General features: G+C 41.7%; 1 protein-coding gene across 3 annotated transcripts in view; it reads left to right on the forward strand.

The window, feature by feature from the left end:
• The first annotated feature begins 2,789 nt into the window (after positions 1–2,789).
• plekhm2 (pleckstrin homology domain containing, family M (with RUN domain) member 2) overlaps positions 2,790–25,541 on the forward strand; it is a 64,519-nt gene continuing 41,767 nt past the window's right edge. For all 3 annotated transcript variants that reach the window (XM_072586561.1, XM_072586562.1, XM_072586563.1), the window contains exons 1-2: positions 2,790–2,996; positions 22,669–22,775. In XM_072586561.1, coding sequence (XP_072442662.1) covers positions 2,937–2,996; positions 22,669–22,775 — 167 coding nt within the window. In that variant the 5' untranslated portion in view covers positions 2,790–2,936. The remainder of the gene's footprint in view (positions 2,997–22,668; positions 22,776–25,541) is intronic.

Here is a 25,541-nt window from a genome sequence, read left to right on the forward strand (position 1 = left end):
TATCCTTCTGGCAGTTACCCTGTCTAGTTCTATTAGAATTTTGTAGATTTTGGAGATCCTCACTATTCTTTTAAACTCCAACAAGTACAGTTCCAATCAATTCAATCTCTCTTGCTACATCAGTCCTTCCATTCCAGGAATCAGCCTGGCTAACCTTTGTTGCACTTCCTCCATAAGCAGAACATCTTTTTCCAGAGAAGGAGAACAAAACGCCACACAGTACTCTAGATATGTGTTACCAAGGGCCTGTACAATTGCAGCAAGACATCCCTGTTCCTCTATCAGGCTCACCTTAAATGTAAGCTCCACTGCATCATTACTAATGCTCATACATTTACACACAGTATTGACAACAAACACATAATCAGAAGTTGAACAAGTTAGCCCCTCCCAGGAAGTCCTTTATATGCTGATAAGTGCAGCCTATTTCATGATGTCAGTTAATCCTTTCAGGTCCTAATACATGTTCTATATGTGACTCCAGGTCCACAGCTTTGATTCTTAATTGCCCTCTGAAATTTAGCAAGCCACTCAGTTCAAGGGAAATTAATGATGGATAACAAATGCTTGCTTCTTTAGTAATATCACCATCTAATACAAAAATAACAAGATAAAGAAATGTTAAGTTGCTAATGCTAATTGGACACTGTATATATCAACACAGGAAGTGATATAGCCTCGCATGACCTTATCTTTCTTGTAACCTTGTGGAAGGATGATACCATAGTAAGATATTTCTTAATTAAAATGACTGTTTTCCTTATTTCAGCAGGTTACAAAAAATCTTTAGGAACAAAATGAGAGAAAATATAGGTATCAGAGTTGAGGAAGTTTAGTTTGCCTTTATGAATCATTGAAATGACTGACACAAAAGGTAATACGAGGGGAAAAAAAACATTTTTAATGTAGGGGTGGTTAGACTGTGTGTGTGGTGAAGATATCTTCAATCAAAACTTTCAAAAACTAATTGGGCAATTAAATGATGTGAAATCTTTTAAGGTCTACAAAGGAAAAGTTAGGTGAGTGGGATTAGCTGAGTTGCTCTTCAGAGAGATGGGAAGGACATTAAGGTAGAACGAACTCCTTCTGTTCTGTAACTATACTCTGGTTTAAAGGGCAAAGCTGGATAGAATCTCCCCTGTCAACCCCAGTCACTTGGAGAATTCTGAACCTCTTCCACTATTCAATAAGATCATGGTTGATCTCATTACTCCACATTCCTACCTAACCGCAGTAACATTTCCTTCACCCCTTGCTTAGCAAGTATCTATCTAACCATGATATAAAAGTATTCAAAGGTTTTGCCTCCACCACCTCTCCAGGAGGTGAGGGCCAAAGACTCATCACCCAACACAAGAAAGAAAAATCTCCTTCTCTGTGATAAATGCGCAACCCTTATTTTAAACTGATCCATCATTCAAAGAGCTTGTGAAACTCCAAATGACTTCTAGAAAACAGTGAGAGATGAATTTCATTGCCAAGCTTATCGCAAACTGTACGTCCTTCCTTGGCTTCAGTAGACAGTGATATTCTGCCATTCTGCTGCAATTCAGCTTTCAAAAACACCACAAAGCAAGTAAATTAATCAAATGGTGGACCAGGCTTCTGCAGCTATCCAGAAGATAAGTTGTTATAATCATGGCTTTATATTCTGAAATATTGGGTGTAGATCAGTTTGGTGAGACATGCAGGGAATTTAAGCAAAAGTGGTGGCTCACCCATTCTGTACCATATGTAAAAGCTTGGTTATAGGGGTCTCTTACCTCTTTCAGTAGGTGATTGGCAATCGGGAGGCTGAACAATCTTGTGATTGCCGTTTGGTAGTGGAATTGTAGAAGGAGTTAGATGTGAGAGCAGGTAGAGCCATTGCAGCTGCTGTAACTGCTCTCACCCTGAATTAAAGGGGGTAATATGATCTAGGGTTTCTGCAGCTGATCAGAGCGTGGTGATCTCAGTTGGAAGGTGTTTGAATGGAGGTCCAGTTTTGTAACTTGCTGAAGCCTATCTGCCTGCCTAAAGAAGAACAGGGGGCCCGCGCAGTCATTTGGGCTCTGCTGACGCCTCAGCTAAAAATTTAATTGTACAGACCTGTAAATAGGAATGATTACTCTGTTTTTGGTATGCAAACAAATGGAATGTTTACGTATGTATGGCATGTCCAGTTGTACAGATCATCAAAGTATTTTATGAATAAAGTATATTTTTGAAATAAAACAAAACTTGCTGAAGCCTACACACAGAGAATGGTCACCTGGGGGAGGCACTGAGCCAGTTATTAGTAGGGACTTTCTCACAATGCGGACAGAATGTATCCTATCCATAGTGCCTCGCAGTATTTGAAGGAGCAACTCCAATTCATCCCATTTCCCTGTTATTTCCACATAAAAATTGGAAACTCCGATTCACTCAAATCCGTGTTTCATTCATACAGTGGGATCTTGTATTTCAAAAGCTCAATGACACCACCTGGTGTTTTACATGGGGTGATGTTTCCCTGTCTCCCCATTCATCATAAAGCCAGAGCTGCAGCTTCAGCACTCCGTTCAGAATGCGCATGGTGAAAGCGAGCCCCGCCCCTTGAGGGCGCGGTCCAGCTCTAACCCCGCCCCTTGAGGGCGCAGCTCCGTTGACACCTTCCACGTTGAAGGTCAGACGGCAAAAGGAACCAACGCCCCTTGAGGTCGTCGGGCAGCCGAAGACCCGCCCCTTGGTGGCGCCGCCCCTTGGCCCACCCATGGCGAGGAACCCCCCCCTCACCTTGGACCCGTGTAAGGGTGCGCATGCGCGATAGGCGCTGTCGTCGGTCGGGTGCGAGCGTGTGGTCACGGGTTGAGGCGGGTGCGCGCCCTAACCGGTGAGAGCAGAGAGCCGGGCGTCAGCGGCGAGCCCCGCGGCCTGGGTTGGTCATTGGCGGCGAGGATGCTGAGGCCGCGAGTATGGAAACCCTGAAAGTGAAGGACCGGATCCTGGAGAACATCTCGCTGTCGGTGAAGCAGGTGAGAGGCTGTCGCGAGCAGCACCTTTACCGGCGGGTTTACTGCTGCCGACCCATTCGGTCGCCGGGCACCAGCGTCTCAGACAGGGCGGTGCACACAGCCAGGCAAACAGACTGGCTTCCATTTTTTTATTATTATGGAGCGCTCCAGTGTTTTTAGGATCGCATTGTACCATCCTGCACGGTTTCCAAAGCAAACTACAGCCCGATGTTCTTTGTTGACAACTGCATTCTCCTTTTGGTGGAGGAAAGGCTCCAGGGTTGAGCGATCACATTGGTTTGGTGAGCTCAATGGCCCTGACCTGTTTCTCACTTGGCTACAGTAGCCACAAAAGCGCTGCCTTTTCTTTTCAGATGCTTTGTCGCAGATTAGCAACCCTTCGACAAAAAGCAACTCCCTTGATCATAATCTTACCGTGTATGCATTCCCCACCACTTAGATATTGTCCCGTGTTTATCACAGGCACCAGCCTTTGGCAAATAACCCTTGCTATTACCATTAAAGTAAATTGCAAAGGCGCTGGTTATCAAATATTAGATGTTGTAGATCAATGGATCAATCGTTCATCATAGCCGTCGCTTGATATGAAATATAGGATGTGGATCCTCATGTCATGTTGTCATCAGTCATTACAATGAACCCGTTTGCTTAATACTTCACACTTTGTGAACTTATTAAGTGAAACCTTAAAGAAACACTGATGCTGTAAATCAGAAGCAAAAGGCAGAAATTGCTAGAAACTCAGCAGGTCTGGCAGCATCTGTGCAGAGAAATCAGACATAATATTTTGGGTCAAGTGAACCTTCCTCAGAACATACATTTAACAATACAATTTAATTTGGACTTATAAATGTTTTAAAATTGATTTAGCACAATACATTATAATGCATTACTTTAGTAAACTCTCAAATGGTTTATTAGCCATATATTTAGGCAGACAGATCCTGTCACCTACTCATCAGCCAGATGCGGTAGGAAATGTGTTCTGTGTGGATCATTGTCATCTTGCTGACTCGCACCTTATTGTCTGTCATGTTTGACACCTCTTAAAGTGAAGGTTGAGGTTACTGGACAACAAGGTGCTTTCAATCATGCTTTCACATGACTGGTCTAAATTTGGTAAATTTTTGAAAGGAATGTTGAGACTGGAGATTGGAAGACTTTCTATTCTGGTCACCAATTGTCAGCATCAAACATGTTAAGTCAGACACTGGATAGGCTAGATACAGAGATCCATCTCCTTTGTAATTGAATGGTATTCTGTCTATTCAAACTAGAAAATTCAGTTACCAACTTCAACATTGTACAGTTCTTCAGTGTATTGTCCAAAGCCAATGTATTTTAGCAAAGAAGAGAACATTTCATAGAAATGCTTATTCCAGAATTAATATTTGGATTAAATTAGTGTTGATCCATTCGCATTTGCTATAGTATGTAGTAACTGAACATATTTAAATACTTGTACCCTATACAAATACACATAGGTGTTGATCATTCTGCCACACTATATCAAGCAAAATGAAGCAGCAATTGTTATATGATGCGGAAGAGGGTCTCACTTATAGTGAGCAGATCCAGTAATATATTGATGAATTTAATTGTGAGTTTATTCAAAATAATATTTAATAGAAGTTCACCCAGGTGTTATTTATGTCACATTTCTGCTTAGGTTGCTTACTTCTCTAGAATTCGGAAGGTCAAGGGGTGATCTAATTGATGTTTTCAAGATATTAAGAGGAAAAGAAAGGGTAAATAAAGATAAACCTTTTCCACTAAAATTTGTGGGTATAATCTGAGAAATAGGGCCAGACAATTCAGAAGAGATGTGAGGAAGCATTTATACAGGATGGTAGAGATTTGGAACTCACTTCTATCGATGGCAGTGGATGCAGAATCAATTGTTAATTTTAAGTCTGAGATAAATTTTTATGAAGCAAAGGTATTAAGAGCTATGGACCAAAGGTAGATATATGGATTTATGCCACCGATCAGCCATTATCTTGTTGATGAAACAGGGTCAAGGAGCTGAATGGCTTATTTCTGTTTCTGTTTCCTAATTGCATATATTTAATTGTCCATGTTTTAAGAATAAATTGAATTTGTATGTTTATAGTCATGGAATTAATGGTTAAGTCAGTTGGACTGTTTTGAACAACATGGTTTTGTCCTTCGTTGGAGCTGATGATCTTTCATATTGTATGGTACATGGTTTCTGGATTGGCGATTTGGAATCAAGTTGGTAAATCCTTTAGGTTTCAGCGTTTTGAGTCCCAACATTAAAGTGTGTGAAGTGAATTGCATGGATTGTGTTTATTGACATCATGTCTGTTGTGACCCGCCATGGCTGAAAGCCACACTGTGATTCCAGAAGGAGTTCCTCAGCCACAGGGAGGAGGCGGGTTGAGGAGGAACTTGGCAATGACCTTTCTAACAGTCAACAGCAGGGAGATTCCCCTTTAGTTACCACAGTTGGGCTTGTTCCCTTTGTTGAAATGCTCACAACTGTGGCATCTCGGAGCTTTCCTGAGATGCTCTCCTCCTTCCAGATAAGGAAATAAGGACATAAAGCAAGAGCACTTTGCTTCCACGCATCAATAGCTCAGCAGGGGTACCATCTCCTCCAGAAACATTGTTGTTCTTCACCTAGCGGATGGCATTCTCTAGTTTGTGCAGAGCTGGGTGTTTGTGAGCTCGTGGTGTGTAGCATGCGGTGGGATGCGTTCAAGAGTGCTTACATTGATAACAGAGCCCCAAAAAGAAATAACAAACACCTCATTGCTAATGCAAATAACAGAGGATGGTTTTCATCTCTCGACAGCTGCAGGAGAAATGCAGAGAAAAGAATCTACCCCAATACATGGCTTCCTTGATCTTACTAAACCTTTGACACTGTCAATCAGGAAGTATTGTGGAGTGTTCTTCTCTGCTTTGGTTGGCATGACGTTTGTCACCATCCTTTGTCTGCTCCTCAATAACATGGAAGTTGTGGTAATAATAACATGGCTCCACCACCAACCCAATCCCCATTTGGACTGGTGTCAACCAGGGCTGCTCCATCACCCAATACAGTTCTCGATCTACCTTGCTGCAATGCTTCACCTCACCATTACAAGCTTCATACTAGAGTGGAGCTAACTTACAGAACCAGCGGGAAATTATTCAAGCCGAAGCCAACATCATCCAAACCAGTGTCATCGTGCTGCAGTATGCTAATGATGCTTGTGTATGTGCAGTCTCAAGAAGACATACTCCAGACCATCATCATTACCTTTGCAAAGGAGCATGGGTCTCATCCTGAGCATCCTCAAGATGAAGGTCCTCCACCAACCTGGCATTGTGGAGCAAATCCCTAATCACCAAGGTTACCGGGAAGCCTTAGAGAATGTTGATAACTTCCAAAAACATGGGAGTGTCCTGTCGGCCAAAGCAGCTATTAATGAAGAGTTCCAGCATCGCCTCTAGTCTGCTCGTGCAGCCTTTGGCTGCCTAAGGAAAAGGGTGTTGGAGAACAACAACATCAGCTCCAACACCAAAATCCTAGTTTAGAGTTATGGTTTCTGCCCTCCTATATTGCCTCTAAGATTTGGATAGTCTACAGCAGACACCTCAAGGCACTGGAGCAGTACTGCCGATACTGCCTGCACAAGGTCCAGCAAATCTACTGGGAAGAAAGATGCACCAACACCAGTGTCCTCAACCAGGCGAACATCTCCAACATTTGAGGCAACGTCTACCCTTGATTGGCCAAGATGGGCTGGACACATCATCTGCATGTTCAACACGAGACTCCCCAAGCAGGTGCTGTGCTCCCAGCTTCCAAACATCAGCTGAGCTCCAGGTAGATACGGAAAGTGCTTCAGTGATACTTCAAGGCCTCACTGAAGTGTGCCATTCCCAGACGCCTGGGAGTTACTGGCCCAACCGTCCAGTGTTGGAGGAGTAGCAGCCAGGACTGCGTCAAGCACCTCAAGACTTGCCGTTGGGGAAAATTGTGGAAGCTAGGTAAAAACAGTGTAAGGAGCGCACTGCCACAACAACACCCCACCCTCCCCTACGGAAGCCACTTCAGCCTGTACAGCAACCCCACAGACTTACGGAGGGTGAAAGAGAGTTATCCTTGTCTGAGGGACCACCAATGTTGGTATTTATTACATTTTTAAAAGGTAATTATATCCATCCCCACAACTAAAACATTTAAAAGGCATTTGGATAGGTGCATAGGAAAGATTTAGAAGAATATGGTTCAAACGCTGCAGATGGGACTAGATCAGTTTAAGATATCTGGTTGGCATGGAAGGGTCTGTTTCCATGCTGTATATCTCTGACTCTAAAATGTTAACACACACCATTCCTTTATTCCCTGGTACAGTATACGCAATGTGCACCAGATAGAGAATAAATTTCCATTTAGTGTTCCATGAAATATTCCCAGATTCAACACTGCATTTTCAAGCCCTTCTAAGTATGATACTTTAGCATGATAATCTGTTTCCATGCCCTGTTTAAGTGTGCTTTATTCTTGGATTTGGCTGGTCTCTGAGATGAAAAGACATTGCAATGCTAAAGTTGCTGTATTAGGTTGATTTTTTTGTTTTTGAGATGCTTGCCAGCTAATAGATATTTAATTTTTCTAGTTTTAAAAAATACTGCAACTCTTCTTAACTTTCTTTACTGTTAAAGTAAAATCTAGAGTTTGATGTCGGAATGTCTTGGCTTCTGGAGCTATCACTTTGGTCCTGTGTTGATTATACCCTTCTTCTTGGTCATACTTAAAAACAGCGTTGCTCTCTATTGCCCACCTTCTACCAGTGGCCTTGGTTACATTTGTTATGATCTACACAAATTGTTAGAGTCCTGGTTCATTTTCTGATCTGTGCTTTGCAAGGCAGTTGTCATTGACAGGCAGCGAAGCTCGTTGATGTATTTTTTCCAGCAACAATCCTACAGAGCACCCCTTGTATAATTACACGTTGGAGTAACAGAACCAGAAATGTTCAAATACAGCATGAACATAGCACACTTAGTTAAAAAGCAACCTGTTCTGCGATATCATTATGTGCTTCCGAAGTAGGTTGGACTTGAACCTGGGCCTTCTGGTTCAGAGATAGAAACACTACCTCTGTGCCACAAGAGTCCTCTAAATTGACCACCAGTGCCAACACATTACTGACCATGTACTTTTTAATTTACCTGATTGGAGATGTTCTGACACACACCTAGGGCAGTTGGGACTTGAACCCAAGCCACATGGCTCAGAGGAAGGGATAAGAGCCCTATCAACATATTTTCTCATCAACCTTGTTGGCAGATGAAATTGTACACTGTTAAAGCAGTGGGATTTGTATCTGGCCTCCTAGGCTAGAGGTAGGAATCTTACCACTGTGCCACAACAGCCCAATCGATGGAACAAAGAAGAATTTGGAACAGCTGCTGCAGGCTAAATGTTTGTCTCTCCAGCGATGCTGTAGGAAGGCATTCTATTTATAAAAGTTAAAAGCCATTGTTTGAGAGGGGGATGTTTCTGAGCCTTAACAGTTTGAACGGTCACCTGTCGATGTGCAAGGGTGAACGGTGTTAGTGACCTGCTCTCTAAAATAGCAAACGGTGGTATAGTGATTTTTGAGAAGATTTGTAGTTCAGGTTGATAAATATGTAAGTTAGCTCGCTGAGCTTGAAGATTTGTTTTCAGACATTTTGTCACCACACTAGGTAACATCATCAGAGAGTCTCCGGTGAAGCCAGTGAAATGGTGGTATAAGCTAACCTGATTTTCTGCACCTGTTATTGCTTGCCAATTTCCCCCATCCTCACCCAGGCTATTGCTTTAATAAGTAGTTTAAATTTCCCAGGTTGTGAGATGAACTAACTGTGTAGCTGGGTTATGTATCTGAGGTGAATTACATTGCTATGTAATGTATATGCAGATTGTAAACAGGAATGTCGAGAATTTGTATAATACTTCCAATTAAAAGAATGTAATCACAGACTCATCATAAGCAACACCACAAGGCATCTGCTATAACTAAAAACTATAATAAGTATGATTGAATGACATTGGCGTAAAGGAAACTTGTTCTCAACTTGTGCGCAAAGCGTTTCACATAAAGTTTATTGGTAAATGTTGGATAACAATGGCAGTACAGTAAAAGGAAGCAATGTGGAATTCATTGAAGATTGGCTGAGTGGCAAGACAAGAGTGGACATTCAAAGTACTTGGAAGACATTGATCCTATAGCAATTAGACACAGTAACACTGATTACTGCACATTCAGTCATTGTTTTATACAGATTGAAAGGCACATCCTTAAATATTTTTAACTGGGATAGTGACTAAAAGAGCAAATCGTAAACAAGGCACAAAATATTTTTCTCCATCTGAACAATCTAAATTAGTCCGATTTTCTTGTTTATTCAAACATTCAGCAGTTTGTTTAAAGGAATTTGTGCAATCTTCTACAACAGTTTCCAAGAATTTCAAGTTCTAGCTACCTCCTGCAACAAACCTATTATATCCCCACGACAGTTCTTTTTCTGATCATCTTAAAATAGCACCCATCATTGCAGTTCCAGATCAGTAAAGACCCTGTCATTATTTGTTATTGTAACCTGAAAACCCTATGTAGTCGTCATTTAATGTTTTTCTATGCTGCAGCTCAGATCATCCTAACTTCTCAAATGTCTATAACAAGCCCCTCATCCGTTGTAATTCATATAGACACCCCATATCTGAAATCCCGAAATTCGGAAAGCTCCAGAGTCCGAAAGTTTGTTTTTGTGAAGCTTTTTTCTCATGAACAAGGTTGTTTGGCATGCAAACAGTTAACCCAAGTCCACCCCCCACTCGGAGTGTCATTCAGATGTGACATTGGGGGGTATGGCCCAGTACTGACTGGCCTCAATTCTGTCTCAAGGCCCGTTTTACTCTCCGTGAGTCTATTCTTTGGAAAGATTTTTAAAAATTTCATAATTAAACTGCCACTTGTTCTGAAATTTGAAAAATTCTGAATTCCAAAAATCAGCCAGTCCCGAACATTTCAGATTATGTACCTGTATTCAATTAAATTTGTTGCATTTTCAATTTCTGTTAATAAAGTAATAAATTATACATGATTTCCAATTATAAGTTAAACCTTAGATATCTTCAAATCAACCTGTTCAGGGATGTATTTGCAGTTCAACCTGGTATCATTGCCTCTTTGCTTTGATCCAAAGCCAGTGAACCCAAGGACTGGCATTGGCTTCTTTCCAAGGGTTCCCTTCACCATTCTATTTAAAGTCTCATTATATAAGATGTACTTCATTTCCCTGTTGTTATTTCTAAAGGGATTTTCTTTACACATTGAATTATATCTACCAATCTTACCAAAGGCTAAACTCTTCTGAAGAGCCTACAAACCATCATTTAAGTTGTCCCTTTAATGTGTCTGGAGTCATTTTTGACCAGGAGCTCAGAAGCCAAAGGTATCATTCTGGTTATGAAAGCGGACAGAAGCAGCATTCTTGTGCCAAGTGACTTGCCTGCTGACCCCACAAAGCCTATCTAACCCCAGTATGTGTAAATGATGAGTGTGATAAAATACTCATCATTGCCTAGTAAAGTGGAGAGCAACAATGCTTAAAGAACTTGACACTATCAAGATATAGTAGTTCACCTGACTTGTTCCTTAGACTCCATAAACATTTCCCTCCACCACTGGCTACAATATGTTAGACCTTTCAGAAGGTTATTTCAGCTGTAATGCCACCTCTCCTATAGTAGCAAACAGTATGAAGAGCAAAGTAATGGGAAAATTAAATGGTCCACATTCCCCCCCCCCCCCCCCCCAACATTATGTGTTAGAACAGGGTTTCACACCCCGAAGTGGATTTAGATTACAGGCTCAGAAACTACATTACAACGGATTCAAATTTTCTCAACATGTTTAAATACAAGGCAACATTGTGTGGATTATAGGCAAATGGTACTGCCTGGGGTTTAGATTAGAGTGGTGCTGGAAAAGCACAGCAGGTCAGGCAGCATCCGAGGAGCAGGAAAATCGACGTTTCAGGCAAAACCCCTTCATCAGGAATGGAGGCAGGGAGCCTTCAGAGTGGAGAGATAAGGTGTTGGGGAAAAGGTAGCAAAGAGTACCTTCCCCCACCCCCCACCTTACCCCTGTTCCAACCTTCCAGCTCAGCACTGTCACCATGGCCTGTCCTACCTGCCAATCTCCCTTCCCACCTATCTGCTCCACCCTCCCCTCTGACCTATCACCTCCATCCCCACCCCCATACACCTGTTTGTACTCTTTGCTACCTTCCCCCCACCCACCCCCCATTTATCTCTCCACCCTGGAGGCCCCTGCCTCCATTCCTGATGAAGAGCTTTTGCCCGAAACATCGATTTTCCTGCTCCTCAGATGTGGCCTGACCTGCTATGCTTTTCCAGCACAACTCTGATCTAAACTGTTTCTAGCATCTGCAGTTCTCACTTTTACCTAAATGGTACTGCCTGCCTAACTTGCCCGTGTTTATTTAGTCCGAGTTCTCATGTGACTGGAAAATCTAGTCCTGTATCCGGAGGGAGTGAAACATCTGGAACATTGTCAAAGATGTGTGCAATGGTGTTTTTGAATCTTTCCTGACAACACTGGAACACCTAATTCTTGAGCATGGCCGGAGCTCGTTTATAGTGCAATTAAAATAGAAAATGCTGGAGGTACATAGGTCTTTTAGTATCTGAACAGGGAAAAGTAGTCAACTTGTCTGTTTAATTACTGGCAGACTTTTTTTTAAAAACTGCTAAAAATTCAGAATTAGAACAGAAAACACAGGAAATAAAAAATCAGTTATTTATGGGCACTATAGAATTGCAGTGATTAAGTGAAAAGTTTGAAGAGAAGAAAATTCTATCTATGCTTCACTTTTTATATTTAATTGGTATGTAATTGAATTAGTTTAGTGAGTGTCACTGAGCAGCCTTCACCACAATATGGTATTGTTTGAGTTGTAGTTCAATGTTCAAAACCAGGTTTTGAGTTAAAATTGTACATCTCTCTATATATCTTGTGAATTTTTGAAAGGTTGACACTGTCTGGTTGTTTTGAATGGAAGAGGAAGGCATAGTAATGCTAATGTCCAAAATGGACTTTGTCCCCAGTAGTTAGTACCACTGCTGCTTCCTTTCTTCCATTTACATGTGCAAAATTTTGGCAAATTACATTTGGTATCTTCTGTAAAACAAAAATGAAAATAGTGTAAAAGTGCTTGGTTTCTCAGAAGTAGGGATTGAAGCTCAAAGTAACAACATCTGCATTGAAGGAGCAAAGAATAGAAGAGAAGGTATCCAGGACGTGTATAAATCCAAGCATAGAGTTGGCATTGGAATAATATTCCTAGTGGCATTCTTCGGTCCTTTTCCCGAGGTTTCACTCACGAGATGCAATTCATACACACCAACTTTTGCAAACAGTTAACATAGAACAATACAGCACAGAACAGGCCCTTCAGCCCACAATGTTGTGCCGAACATTTGTCCTAGCTTAAGCACCTATCCATGTACCTATCCAATTGCCGCTTAAAGGTCACCAATGATTCTGACTCTGCCACTCCCACAGGCAGCGCATTCCATGCCCCCACCACTATGGTAAAGAACCTACCCTACCCCTGACATCTTCCCCCACCCCCGACATCCCTCCTCCCCCCACATCCCCCCCCCCCGACGTCCTCCCTCTTCCCCCGACATCCCTCCCCCCCCACTCACCCGGACATCCTCCTCTCCCCCTCCCCCCCCCCGACATCCCTCCCTAATCCCCCAATATCTCTCCCCCAACATCCTTCCCCGTCTTTCTCCCCCTCCGACATCCCTCCCCCTCTTCCCCCTCCCCCCGACATCCTTCCCCCTCTTTCTCCCCCTCCGACATCCCTCCCCCTCTTCCCCCTCCCCCCGACATCCTTCCCCCTCTTTCTCCCCCTCCGACATCCCTCCCCCTCTTCCCCCCCCCCCCCCACATCCCTCTCTCCCCCCCCGATATCCCTCCCCTCCCCCTCCCCCCCCCCCAAACATCCCTTCTCCTCCCCCACCCCCTCCCCCACCGACATCCCACCCTCCCCCTACCCCCCCCCCCCCGACAACCCCCCTCCCCGCGACACCCTTCCACCCCCCCCCTCCCCCGACACCCTTCCACCCTTAAATTTATGTCCCCTTGTAACACTCTGTTGTACCTGGGGAAAAAAGTCTCTGACTGTCTACTCTATCTATTCCCCTGATCATCTTAACCTCTATCAAGTCACCCCTCATCCTTCACTGTTCCAATGAGAAAAGGCCTAGCACTCTCAACCTATCCTCGTACAACCTATTCTCCATTCCAGGCAACATCCTGGTAAATCTCCTCTGCACCCTCTCCAAAGCTTCCACATCTTTCCTAAAGTGAGGCGACCAGAACTGCACACAGTAAATGCAAAGTAAGCATTTACCATTTCATTATTCCCCATTATAAATTCTTCAGACTCTACCTGTCTTGGATACAAATGTCTTAGCTAAATGTTTCCTTTTTGTGTACCTTTAGAAGCTTTTATAGTTTATTTTTGTGAGTTTCGTAGTTTACTTTCATATTCTATACTCGTTCTATCAGTTTTTGGTCCTCATTTGCTGTATTCTACAACCATCCTAATTCTTGGGTTTACTATTAGATTAGATTAGATTACTTACAACGTGGAAACAGGCCCTTCGGCCCAACAAGTCCACACCGACCCGCCGAAGCGCACCCACCCACACCCATTCCCCTACATTTACCCTGCAGCTAACACTATGGGCAATTTAGCATAGCCAATTCACCTAACCTGCACATTTTTGGACTGTGGGAGGAAACCGGAGAAAACCCACGCAGACATGGGGAGAATGTGCAAACTCCACACAGTCAGTCGCCTGAGGCGGGAATTGAACCCGGGTCTCTAGCGCTGTGAGGCAGCAGTGTTAACCACTGTGCCACCGTGCCGCCCATTTCAAGTAGCTTTGCAGACGTCTCTTTTAATCTTCTACCATCCTTAACTTTTGTTATTCATAGTTGCCGAATGGGATTTTGTATTTTGAAGGAACTTATAGATGCTGTAAACTATGTAATAATTTGTTAAAGATTATCCATTACCTATGTACCATCAAACTTCTTAAAGTATTGTCCCAGTCCACCTCAGCTAATTTGTACCTCATGCCTTATTCATTTCCTGTTTTCAAATTAAGATTCCTGGCTTCAGATTATCTAACCCACTTTCAAACATAATGTAAAGTTTTTGTATCGTGCTGTACAGGACATTGGTAAGGCCTCTTCTGGAATAGTGTGCCTCGATGTAGAAAGGATATTATTAAATTGAAAGGGTTCAGAAAAGATTTACCAGGATGTTGCCAGTAATGGAGCGTTTGAAATATAAAAATAGAGTAGATAGGCTGGGACATTTTTCACTTGAGCATAGAAGGTTGAGGGGTGACTTGTGGAGGTTTAAGGAACCTTGATGGGCATAGACAAGGTGAATAGCAAGGGTTTCTTTCCCTCAGGAAGGGGGGTTCAAAACTAGGGAGCATATTTTTAAGGTGAGAGAAGAAAGTTTTAAAAAGGACATGAAGGGCAATTTTTTTTAAACACAGTAGTTCGTGTGTGGAATGAACTGCCAGAGGAAGTGATTGATGCAGGAATAGTGACAGCATTTAAAAGACATTTGGATAAGTACATGAATAGGAAAAGTTTGGGGGGACATGGGCCAAATGCAGTCCCTTCAGGACTGAAGGCTCTGTTTCCATGCTGTATGACTAAAGATTATTAATTAGACCTTTTTATTATATATTTCTTGATCTAAAACAGCTTGTTGTTTGTCCCTGAATATATTGTTCTAGAAAACTATCCCAAATGTATTCCAGAAACTCATTCTCCACTGCACTGGTGCTTATTAGATTTGCCTGAGCCATATGTAGATTGAAATTACCCAAGCTGCATGTTTCATTAATCTTCTGATTAATATCATGCCCCACATCACCACTCCTGTTTGGTAGTCTATAAGCAACTCCTACCAATGTTAGCTATCTTTGTTTCTCATATCACAGTCATAGAGATGTACAGCATGGAAACAGATCCTTTGGTCCAACTCATCCAGGCCGACCAGATAGCCTAACCTAATCTTAGTCTCGTTTGCCAGTGCTTGGCCCGTATCCCTCTAAACCCTTCCTATTCATATACCCATCCAGATGCCTTTTAAATGTTGTAATTGTACCAGCCTCCACCACTATCTTCTGTGTAACTAAACATTCCAGGCTTACAGGAGTGTTATTAAACACAGAAGGAGATATTAGAGCATGTGACCAAAAACGTGGTCAGCGGCAAAGCACATCTTTAAAGGAGGGGAGCTCAGTAGAGAGATTTACGCATGGAATTTGAGAGCTCAGGGCATTGAGAGCTAAAGGCATGGCCAACAACAGTTAAACTATTTAAAATTAGGAATGCCTGAGAACTGTGTGGGAGTGAGAGGATTGATGAACATATGTGGGGGCAAAATGGATGGTGGAACACTGGTGAAGAGTAGTAATAGATTGAGTTGAGATCATAGAAGATTTGACAACTGGAGTGAGGATTTTAAAATCAAGGCATTGCTTAAGTAGGATGCAGTGTAAATCGACAAGTAAGGAGGCATGAGGAAAGAACAAAAGGAAAGGTCTCTGAAAAGGTGAAAAGCAGTGAATAAATTCTAAAAGGGAGGATAATGGGACATACACAAAGACATAAAAGATGAGTCTGAAGTTGAAAACTACAACAGCAGAATCTTTTGCCAGCTCCTGCTATTGGAATAAAATGGGAGTAGTATTATAATCTGATATTAAGTTCACAAATGTTAAGTTCAGATTTTGAAAGTGCCTAATTAAAGATAAGCTGCTGTTCCTCAACCTTTCATTTGAGCTTCATTTTAGAACTATGTAGGAGGCTGAGATCAGAGTGGAAGAGAGAATTAAAATGACCAGCAAGCAGAAATTTGGATCTTGACTGCAGACTGAACAAGTGTGCTCTGCAAAATAATCACCCAGTTTGCTTTTGATCTTCACAAAGTAGAGGAGTCTGTGTTGTGTGGAGCAAATATGGTCCACTAAACAAAATGATGTAGTAGTAAATTGCTATTTAAATGGAGAAAACATTTGGGGCTTTAGACAGTGAGAACATCAGGTGGTGTATCCTTTATACTTGGGAAAGAAAGGGTTTATTGGGTGATTGAAGAGTGAAACCAGTATTTGTTCTCCATCTCTGCTGCCTGATCTGCTGAGTATTTCTAGCTGTTTTTTTTCATTTTCATGTTGTCAATATTGATTAAGTTTTAGTGGAAATAAGTCCTTTTTGTTTTTGATACCCAAATCGGGACTTGTAGTGAAGTGCCCCAGCCACTTATACCTCGACAAAGTCTCAACAGTGTTTTTCATTCATTATTCCATTTGCAAAGTTAATTCTTGGAAACTCTTGCTCATCCTTTTGATGTCAAAATGAGTTGCAATCACCTGGAAGCTAAAACAAAACTAATATACATTAGAAGTGTCCAAATTAAAAAATCTGTTCTGGCATTTGAATTAAATTAGGTTTATTGTCACATACACTCACGCATACAGTGAAAATGTACAAGTCATCACTTATGGTGCCATCTTAGATCCAAAGGTATCTTGGTACAGAAATTTAGGTACAAGCAGAAAGGAAACAAAGTTTAATAAGGAAGACTGTAATGTTTAACTTTTTAAAAAGTAGAAAAACAAAGAAACAATGTAGATCTTTATATTTTCGTAGCTTTCATCTATATTCTCTCTTTGATCACTTCCAATCTGATTACGATTTATTTGTTTGATTAATACTCCGCATAAAAACATACATTTCCTTTTTCAAATGTATAATATCAAAATATTTCATTTTGGACTCCTGAGGTTGGGAAAGGCACAAACCTTCAGTTTCACTTTCTCATACTATCCTTGTGAACTTTCAGCAGAAAATACAGGCAGGAATGATACTTCTTCTTTCCCAGCTACTCTGAAGCCACACTACTGTGTTCTGTTTCACAGAGCAAATCACTGATGGATTCCTAGTCTCATGCAGCAGAGGATTTATTCTTTCCCAACATATCAACTTCCTGTAAAACTGAGATCTGTTTCTGATTACTGTACAAAACTGTGTAATGTTTCAAATTCTGTTCACATACAATAATTTTATTGCCTGTTTGGCGGCTTGAGCATTGCATGTTGGGTTGTGGTTAAAGGATAGTTTGTAATTGAGCATGTTGCAGTTTTTGCAGTGTCAGCAGCCTTTCCTTATGTTGCTTGTTAACCAACCTTAGCTCAGAGCTGAGATCAGCAGCTCCATTGCTGGGAAAGACTGGAATCCCCTTCAAAATGTCACTTATTCTTCTAATGTGGAGTTGCCAGTATTGGACTGGGGTGGACAAAGTAAAAAATTATGCGACACCGGATTATAGTCCAGCAGGTTTATTTGAAGCTGCAAGATTTCGGAGCTCCTGTTCCTTCAGGCAGCTAGTAAGAGAGACACAGAATTTATTGTAAAAGATCAAAGAATCATATAACTTGTGTGAAAGTATTGAACAAACCTAGGTGGCTATTAAGTGTTTAATCGGTTAGAATGGAGGTGCAGGTTTTTATTGATTATTCTTCTGACATAACAGCTTTACACCTGGGAGCAATATCACATAATTTTGTTGAGTGCATACAGTATGCCTTTTTAAGAATGCAGACAGGGTAGAGAGTGTAGAATGTTACTGTTTTGAAACAAATGACCATGAGAGAGCTATTTTTATTTGATGTTGAGTCATCAATTGAACAATAAATATAAGATTCTGGATTAGTGGTGCTGGAAGAGCACAGCAGTTCAGGCAGCCTCGAATGCTGCCTGAACTGCTGTGCTCTTCCAGCACCACTAATCCAGAATCTGGTTTCCAGCATCTGCAGTCATTGTTTTTACCTAATAAATATAAGAAACAAGAGTCAGCCTCCTTGCGATTTCAGAAAGCAAAACCTGATTCCATTTCTACATTTAGCATTTCAAATTGCATTGCAGCAGTGTTGTCGATATTCCTGGGCTGGATTTTGTAGTCCTGAAAGTAGCAGTACTCCTCTTGGATTGGAGATGTCTGCAGACTCTACAGTTTGCAGAGAGCATTGCAACACTTGAGGATCTTGATCACTAAATAGTTTCATCTTAATTATTGATAAAATCATAGTTTAAAACATCTGATCATACTGCAGAATGTCAGATCATTGCCTGTCATCTATCCAAACATTTAAAAAAAGAATATATTAGCATGGGTAGGATGCTGTACAGTTTAACTGTGATGGTCATGCTGACGTTTGCATGATGTTTGGTCATGTAACAAGTCAAGAGATTTTATCATATCCCTGCATTGCCTTGGGAAAGAGGTCTGACAACAACCTGATGTGAATTCTAATCCCCACCATTCCTGATCATGTGTCCCCGGTGCATGTACAGAATGAACTTACAGGGGAAATAGTGGAGGGTGGTAAAATTACAACATTTTAAAAGGCATCTGGATGGGTATATAAATAGGAAGGATTTAGAGGGATATGGGCCAAATGCTAACAGATGGGACTGGATTAGTTTAGGATATCTGGTCAGTATGGACGAATTGGACTGAAGGGGCTATTTCAATCTCTAACTCTATCTGATACAGTTCATATAGAAACATGTAAGAATGTGAATTGCATAAAATTGCTTTGAGGAAAGAACCATTCTTGACACGTCGCTCTTTGCTACGAGCCTGCCTGTGTTGTAAGATAGATGGAGAAACCCAAGAGATACTGAGCAATTTCTAAGTTTACCAAACTGGTGGTTTTCATTGTGTGAATATCACATGATAGTCAGCATTTTGGAACAGGCAATGAGTCAAGAACTATTTCTCAATGCTTGGCAGAAAATGTGAGTCATGTACATTTATGCCTCATATTGAACATGAATATGGTAAACACTACATAGAGTGGGATTCAAGTGACAAATAAAGTTGATAGGAATCTGCTGTAACTTTCCTTAGGAAATTGCCAAATTAAATGAGATGTTCTTCTCTAAGTGTAAGGATGACAAAAGATCAAATTTGATGTAATTTTTAACTTTTTTTAAAGAAACTGGCAAGACAGCCTCTAGGGACGATGAACAAAAACTCTAAAGTTCAATGGAATCTGTCAAAAGAAACTTTTCAAAACTAAGATTAAAATGTCATTTCTAGGTGTAATTTGCTTTCTGTCAACCTGTGGTCCTATTAAATGATGGAATTTGAACAATCAACCTTTATCAGTTAGTCCAGTGATTCTGGAATGGGATCTGCAGATCAGTGGGCTTACAGGCATTTTCCACAATGTCTGCCGCACATAAGCAGTAACTCACCCATACTGGTTATGGCACCATGATTAAGCCTAATTGATTTGAGTGGTGGCTGGAGGCATTTTAGTGGATCATCCACCTGCCCAGTTCCATCAACACATTGGGCTTCTTCGCCCCTAGTGATTTCACCCTTCTGCCAATAAAAAACAGAATGCAGCAAGAAATAGGTACACCATCTCACTAAGTGTAAGTAAATAACTTGTTTTCTTATAGGCATGATCAACACACTGTAAAAGCAGCACGTTTTATTTATGGATATTATGTAATGATGTGGATGTCTGTGATTGGTAATTCAATTGGAAGAAGGTCCTTCACCAAAAAAATAGTTTCAAGGAATGGTGTGTTAATCTGCAGCAGTTAAGACATCTTGTACTGCAATGGTAGTGCCCCTACTCCTGGGCCAGAAGTTAATTAAGTTCCACTCCAGGACTTCATGATGATGGGAGGTATATTCATAATATGATCTAACAGGCTAATTATCGGTCTGTAAATCCTCTAAAATGCTTCACAGATGATAAGTGGGAGAATTTCCTGGTCAGAAGACCATGACAGACCAGTGCAGTGCTTTACCAATAAAAATCAAAGACAGTCCAGTGTAAGTTCCAGTACCATCTTAGAGTTTGGTACTTGAAAGAGGAGATGATCTCACATGATGTGAGGGAAAAAGTCATTATTGGAAACGTTTGTGAGCCAGAAATCAGAATTCAGTTGTTTTCCATGTACATTGCATGTCAAGTCTCAATTTTTCATGTAATGTATTTTCATATTTTCTGAAAGAATTGCTACCAAATTTGAATGACTCAATTCTAATTGCTTGTACAATCTTCCAGTATTTCTATCCATTGATTGACTGTTGATCAATGAAATAATGTTTGCACATCTGCTGCCCTTGTTCTCTTTGGTGCTAGAGGTTGAGAGTTTGGAAGTTGCTATTGAAAGATCTTTGGGAATTGCTTCCATGCATCTTGTACAATGTGCTGTTTTAGGCAAGATGAAACCGCTCCTCAGGGGTCCACATTACCATTTTTCATTTCTTTGCAATCCTTAAAAACAGTAATAGTATCACCTCGTGACCTCCTTTTACAATAAAACGTAAATAGCTTACAAGATCTCTTAAACGATCTTACAAGATAGCTCAAAGAATGCAATTTAATACACCACTAGTATTCAGCTGCTTGCTAATTAGAATGGACATTATTAACCTCCTTGATCGGTAAAACAAAGAATTGCAAATGCTGGGGATCTAAAACGATAACCGAAATTGTTGGTGAAACTCAGCAGTCTGTGGGAAGAAAGCAGAGTTAACATTTTGAGACTGGTAACTTTTTTTCATTAGAACTGATAGCTAGGAATATCTGGTATTTTTGTAGAGAATGAGGTTGGGAGAGGTGAGTGAATAGGTGGAGGTGGAGCCCAGAGAGAGAGAGAGAGAGCAGTATGAAAGAGGTAGATAAAACAAGGTCATTATGGTGGCAGGGCAGAAGAGAAACTGAACAAGTGATAATGAGAGCTGAGGGTAGCAGAGAATTGGTAGTCTGTGCTGAAAGCAAACCATATAATGTGATAATACAAGTGGATGAAAATGGGTTGGCTGTGCTAAAAAGTGAAGCAGAAATTTACCTGTGCTTTATTCAATTTAGCCTACTGTATTTGCTGTTTAGTGTGGACTCCTCTACACTGGGGAGACAAGTGCAGTTTGCTTTTCAGAATGCCTACCTTCTCTCTGTAAAAATGAGCCAGAGCTTCTAGTCACCTGATCTCTCCCCAGCTCCCCCACGACATCTTCAGCATAAATACTAGGATTTCCTAGCTGCTATCAGTTTTTCATGAAGAGTCACTGGGCTCAAAACGTTAAATTTACTTTTCTCCCACAGATGCTGCCAGACTTGCTCAATTCCTCCAGTAATTTCTGTCCTCAGCATAAATACCAAAATAATGTACGAGTGAGGTGACTGTGAATAATGCATATTTGGAAATGGCACATATTGCTTTGAATATTATAGCGTTCAATATATTAAGAACTTTGCCCACAGCATTGACTTCAGCTTGTTATACAATGACTGTACAACAACAATTAGTGTATTGTGGAATTCATTGTCTCGTGTGGTACTTAGATACTGGGTTGGTGCCAAATTCTGATGGTGTAAGACCTGAACATCTCATCTTTTTAACCAAAGTTTTGAAAGCCTCTAGTAATTTTGAACTAATGCCACGTTATCACTGACATTCTGTTGTCCACCACATGGAGAAAGTTAAAAAGCACACCACTATCTGTAACATAATGCATGCTATCTTGAATATGCAGTAACTGTTTGGTTAAAGACCAGGAAGTGGGCAAAGCTGAGGATCAAGAGCTGAAAGGAAGACATTATTAATTTTTTGTGAAGGTCTGTACTCAACATGTAAAATTTGGCATTTGAATACATGTTGAATACATTGATCCCAGAGGATCACTGAGTTTTTTTCTGGTTAGCCGCGGATACTACTATCCAGAAACTTGCTTTTTTTGCATCTCGTTTTTGTTGACTTAAAACCATGTGGTGCATATCAGTCATGATGACCATGAAAAACTAGATTATCATTGTTTTAAAATAAATTTGGTTCTTAAATGTCCTTAGGGAAGGGAAGCTGCTACCCTTGCCTAAGAAGTGACCCAGATCCACAGTGATTTGACTGATACTTTATCTGTCCTCTGAATTGACCCAGCAAGTCAAATCCCAATCACTTGAGGTACAATGAGTTTAAAGTTTTACTGCTATATGTTCTTTGGCCATTGGTTTCTATTGATGAAGGCAAGATTGCCAGATTGTGATAGCCCAGAAATCTGGTAGATCTGTTTCTTGGATCTTATTTTGTGTGATTGATCTCGTGAAATATGGGATTGTATCCATGGGAGTACAGTTTTTCTTGATAAAAGGCATGCATCCTTGTGCGATGATCACATATGCATATGTCTCATACATGTTTGGCATGTTATACTAATTAGTTATCTAGGTGCAGTTACACTGGTCAGTTTGTATCCGTTATTGTGTACACTGCATTCCTGGTTCATGGGCATACTAAAAGTGTAATTTAGAGTCAACTTTAGGAGTGCATTTCTAAATATCAAATGCACTGCATTTCGTGGTCATTTAAAATTCCCTTTGCTGTTGAGTTTAATAATTATCTAGTATTCAGTCACCCTCGAAATGCTGACTTTTTAGAGTGTCCAAGTCTGTGTTTAGGATAAAGAATGGTTGTTTTCTTTCTTTCTTTCTCTCTCCTCCCCACCCAAGATTCAGGGTTACTTTGCTGCCTGTGAGGAGGAGACACCAGCAATTCGAAACCATGACAAGGTGCTGCAGAGGCTGTGTGAACATCTGGATCATGCACTACTTTATGGGTAAGGAATGACTTAGTTGCTGGATTAGTGGTGCTGGGAGAGCACAGCAGTTCAGGCAGCATCCAAGGAGCAGCGAAATCGATGTTTCGGGCAAAAGCCCTTCTTCAGGAATAAAGGCAGTGAACCTGAAGCATGGAGAGATAAGCTAGAGGAGGATGGGGGTGGGGAGAAAGTAGCATAGAGTACAATGGGTGAGTGGGGGAGGGGATGATGGTGATAGGTCAGGGAGGAGAGGGTGGAGTGGATAGGTGGAAAAGGAGATAGGCAGGTAGGACAAGTCCAGACAAGTCATGGGGACAGTGCTGAGCTGGAAGTTTGGAACTAGGAGGAGGTGGGGGATGGGGAAATGAGGAAGCTGTTGAAGTCCACATTGATGCCCTAGGGTTGTAGTGTTCCGAGGCGAAAGATGAGGCGTTCTTCCTCCAGGCATCTGGTGGTGAGGGAGCGGCGGTGAAGGAGGCCCAGGACCTCCATGTCCTCGGCAGAGTGGGAGGGGGGGTTGAAATGTTGGGCCACGGGGCGGTGTGGTTGATTGGTGTGGGTGTCCCGGAAATGTTCCCTAAAGCACTCTGCTAGGAGGTGTCCAGTCTCCCCAATGTAGAGGAGACCGCATCGGGAGCAGCGGATACAATAAATGATATTAGTGGATGTGGAAGGCTCCTTTAGAGCATTGGATAGAGGTGAGGGAGGAGGTGTGGGCGCAGGTTTTACAGTTCCTGCGGTGGCAGGGGAAAGTGCCAGGATGGGAGGGTGGGTTGTAGGGGGGCGTGGACCTGACCAGGTAGTCACGGAGGGAACGGTCTTTGTGGAAGGCGGAAAGGGGTGGGGAGGGAAATATATCTTTGGTGGGATCTTTTTGGAGGTGGCAGAAATGTCGGCGGATGATTTGGGTGGAAGGTGAGCACCAGGGGCGCTCTGTCCTTGTTACAGTTGGAGGGGTGGGGTCTGAGGGCGGAGGTGCGGGATGTGGACGAGATGCGTTGGAGGGCATCTTTAACCACATGGGAAGGGAAATTGCGGTCTCTGAAGAAGGAGGCCATCTGGTATGTTCTATGGTGGAACTGCTCCTCCTGGGAGCAGATATGGCGGAGGCGGAGGAATTCGGAATATGGGATGGCATTTTTGCAAGAGGTAGAGTGAGAAGAAGTGTAATCCAGGTAGCTGTGGGAGTCGGTGGGTTTGTAAAAAATGTCAGTGTCAAGTCGGTCGTCATTAATGGAGATGGAGAGGTCCAGGAAGGGGAGGGAGGTGTCAGAGATGGTCCAGGTAAATTTAAGGTCAGGGTGGAATGTGTTGGTGAAGTTGATGAATTGCTCAACCTCCTCGCGGGAGCATAAGGTGGCGCCAATGCAGTCATCAGTGTAGCGGAGGAAGAGGTGGGGAGTGGTGCCGGTGTAATTACGGAAGATCAACTGCTCTACGTGGCCAACAAAGAGACAGGCATAGCTGGGGCTCATACATGTGCCCATGGCTACCCCTTTGGTCTGGAGGAAGTGGGAGGATTCAAAGGAGAAATTGTTAAGGGTGAAGGCCAGTTCAGCCAAACGAATGAGTGTGTCGGTGGATTACTTTGCACCTAACATCCAATGAGCTATCCTTGAAGTGTTGTCACTTGCTCTGTTAATGTTGTCTTTTAAACTTGGAACACCAGAGGAATTAGATTAAGATCTGAGACTATTTCCATGAGCCAGCCCTTACGTGCTATAAGCTAGAATATGACTTTACATATACTTTAAATATTCATCCTGAACCAGCGTATATACTGTAAAACTTGTACATTTTTTTCTACTGCTCAGGTAGTTGTCACATGTTACTTCCACGTTCTTTTCGTGCATATTTTCTTGTCAATCTGTTCAGAGATATGACTCATCTCTGGAGCAGGTGGAACTTGAACCCAGGCCTCCTGGCCCAGAGGTAGGTACACCAGCCTTATACTGCAAAGGCCCATCCCAGGAGACAATATACTGATATAATGAACTTATGGTTTCCCTTTTTGAATTGAATTTAATTTGATGTTAGGTGGTGCTGTTTTAACCACAAGTGTAACAATGGAAATTAATTTTTAAGATAAAAAATACATGCACGTGAATAAAATAAAAATGTATTTTTCTGCATATTTACTTTAGATGTGGGGACAAGTCCCTCCCGCTTCAACACCTAATTCTGCCTTTTATTTGGAATTTTACTACATGCAATCATACAATCCTTTTCCTTGTTAATAGCTTTGTATCTGAGCAGCATGACTGCCAGCAATCTGTCACTTGATGTTGGTATCAACTCACAATTTATAAAAGTGCAACAGATGTGCCAAAGTTGCATATGTGTATGGAACAACAGACTGACTGCAAACAGGAAACTGTCAAGAATGTATCCTTAGAGCATTTCTCAACAGTGGTGAAACATGGACAACATATGTGACACAAGAGGAAAGGCTATCTGTTTCCACCCTTGCTGTCTTAGATATATCCTTAATAGCTCTTGGCAAGACAAGGCCACCAACCCAGATCCTGGAGCATGCTGATCCAATCACTATTTCATCATTGCTAAGCCAATAGAATCTGCACTAGCTTGACCACAATTATCAGGTGGATGACAGCCCTAATCCCAAAATCCTTCCTTATGATGAAGTAGCCACAATGATAGGATCTCCTAAGCATTCATTCCTCTGCTATACGGACACTTATGAGCGAGATATTACGATTGTGGATATTGACATTGACAACTGGAAGATAGTTACTGTCAGCTGTGATCTCTCAACGTTGACTG

This window comes from Chiloscyllium punctatum, chromosome 16, assembly GCF_047496795.1.
Source record: "Chiloscyllium punctatum isolate Juve2018m chromosome 16, sChiPun1.3, whole genome shotgun sequence".
In the NCBI taxonomy this organism is placed as follows: Eukaryota; Metazoa; Chordata; class Chondrichthyes; order Orectolobiformes; family Hemiscylliidae; genus Chiloscyllium; species Chiloscyllium punctatum.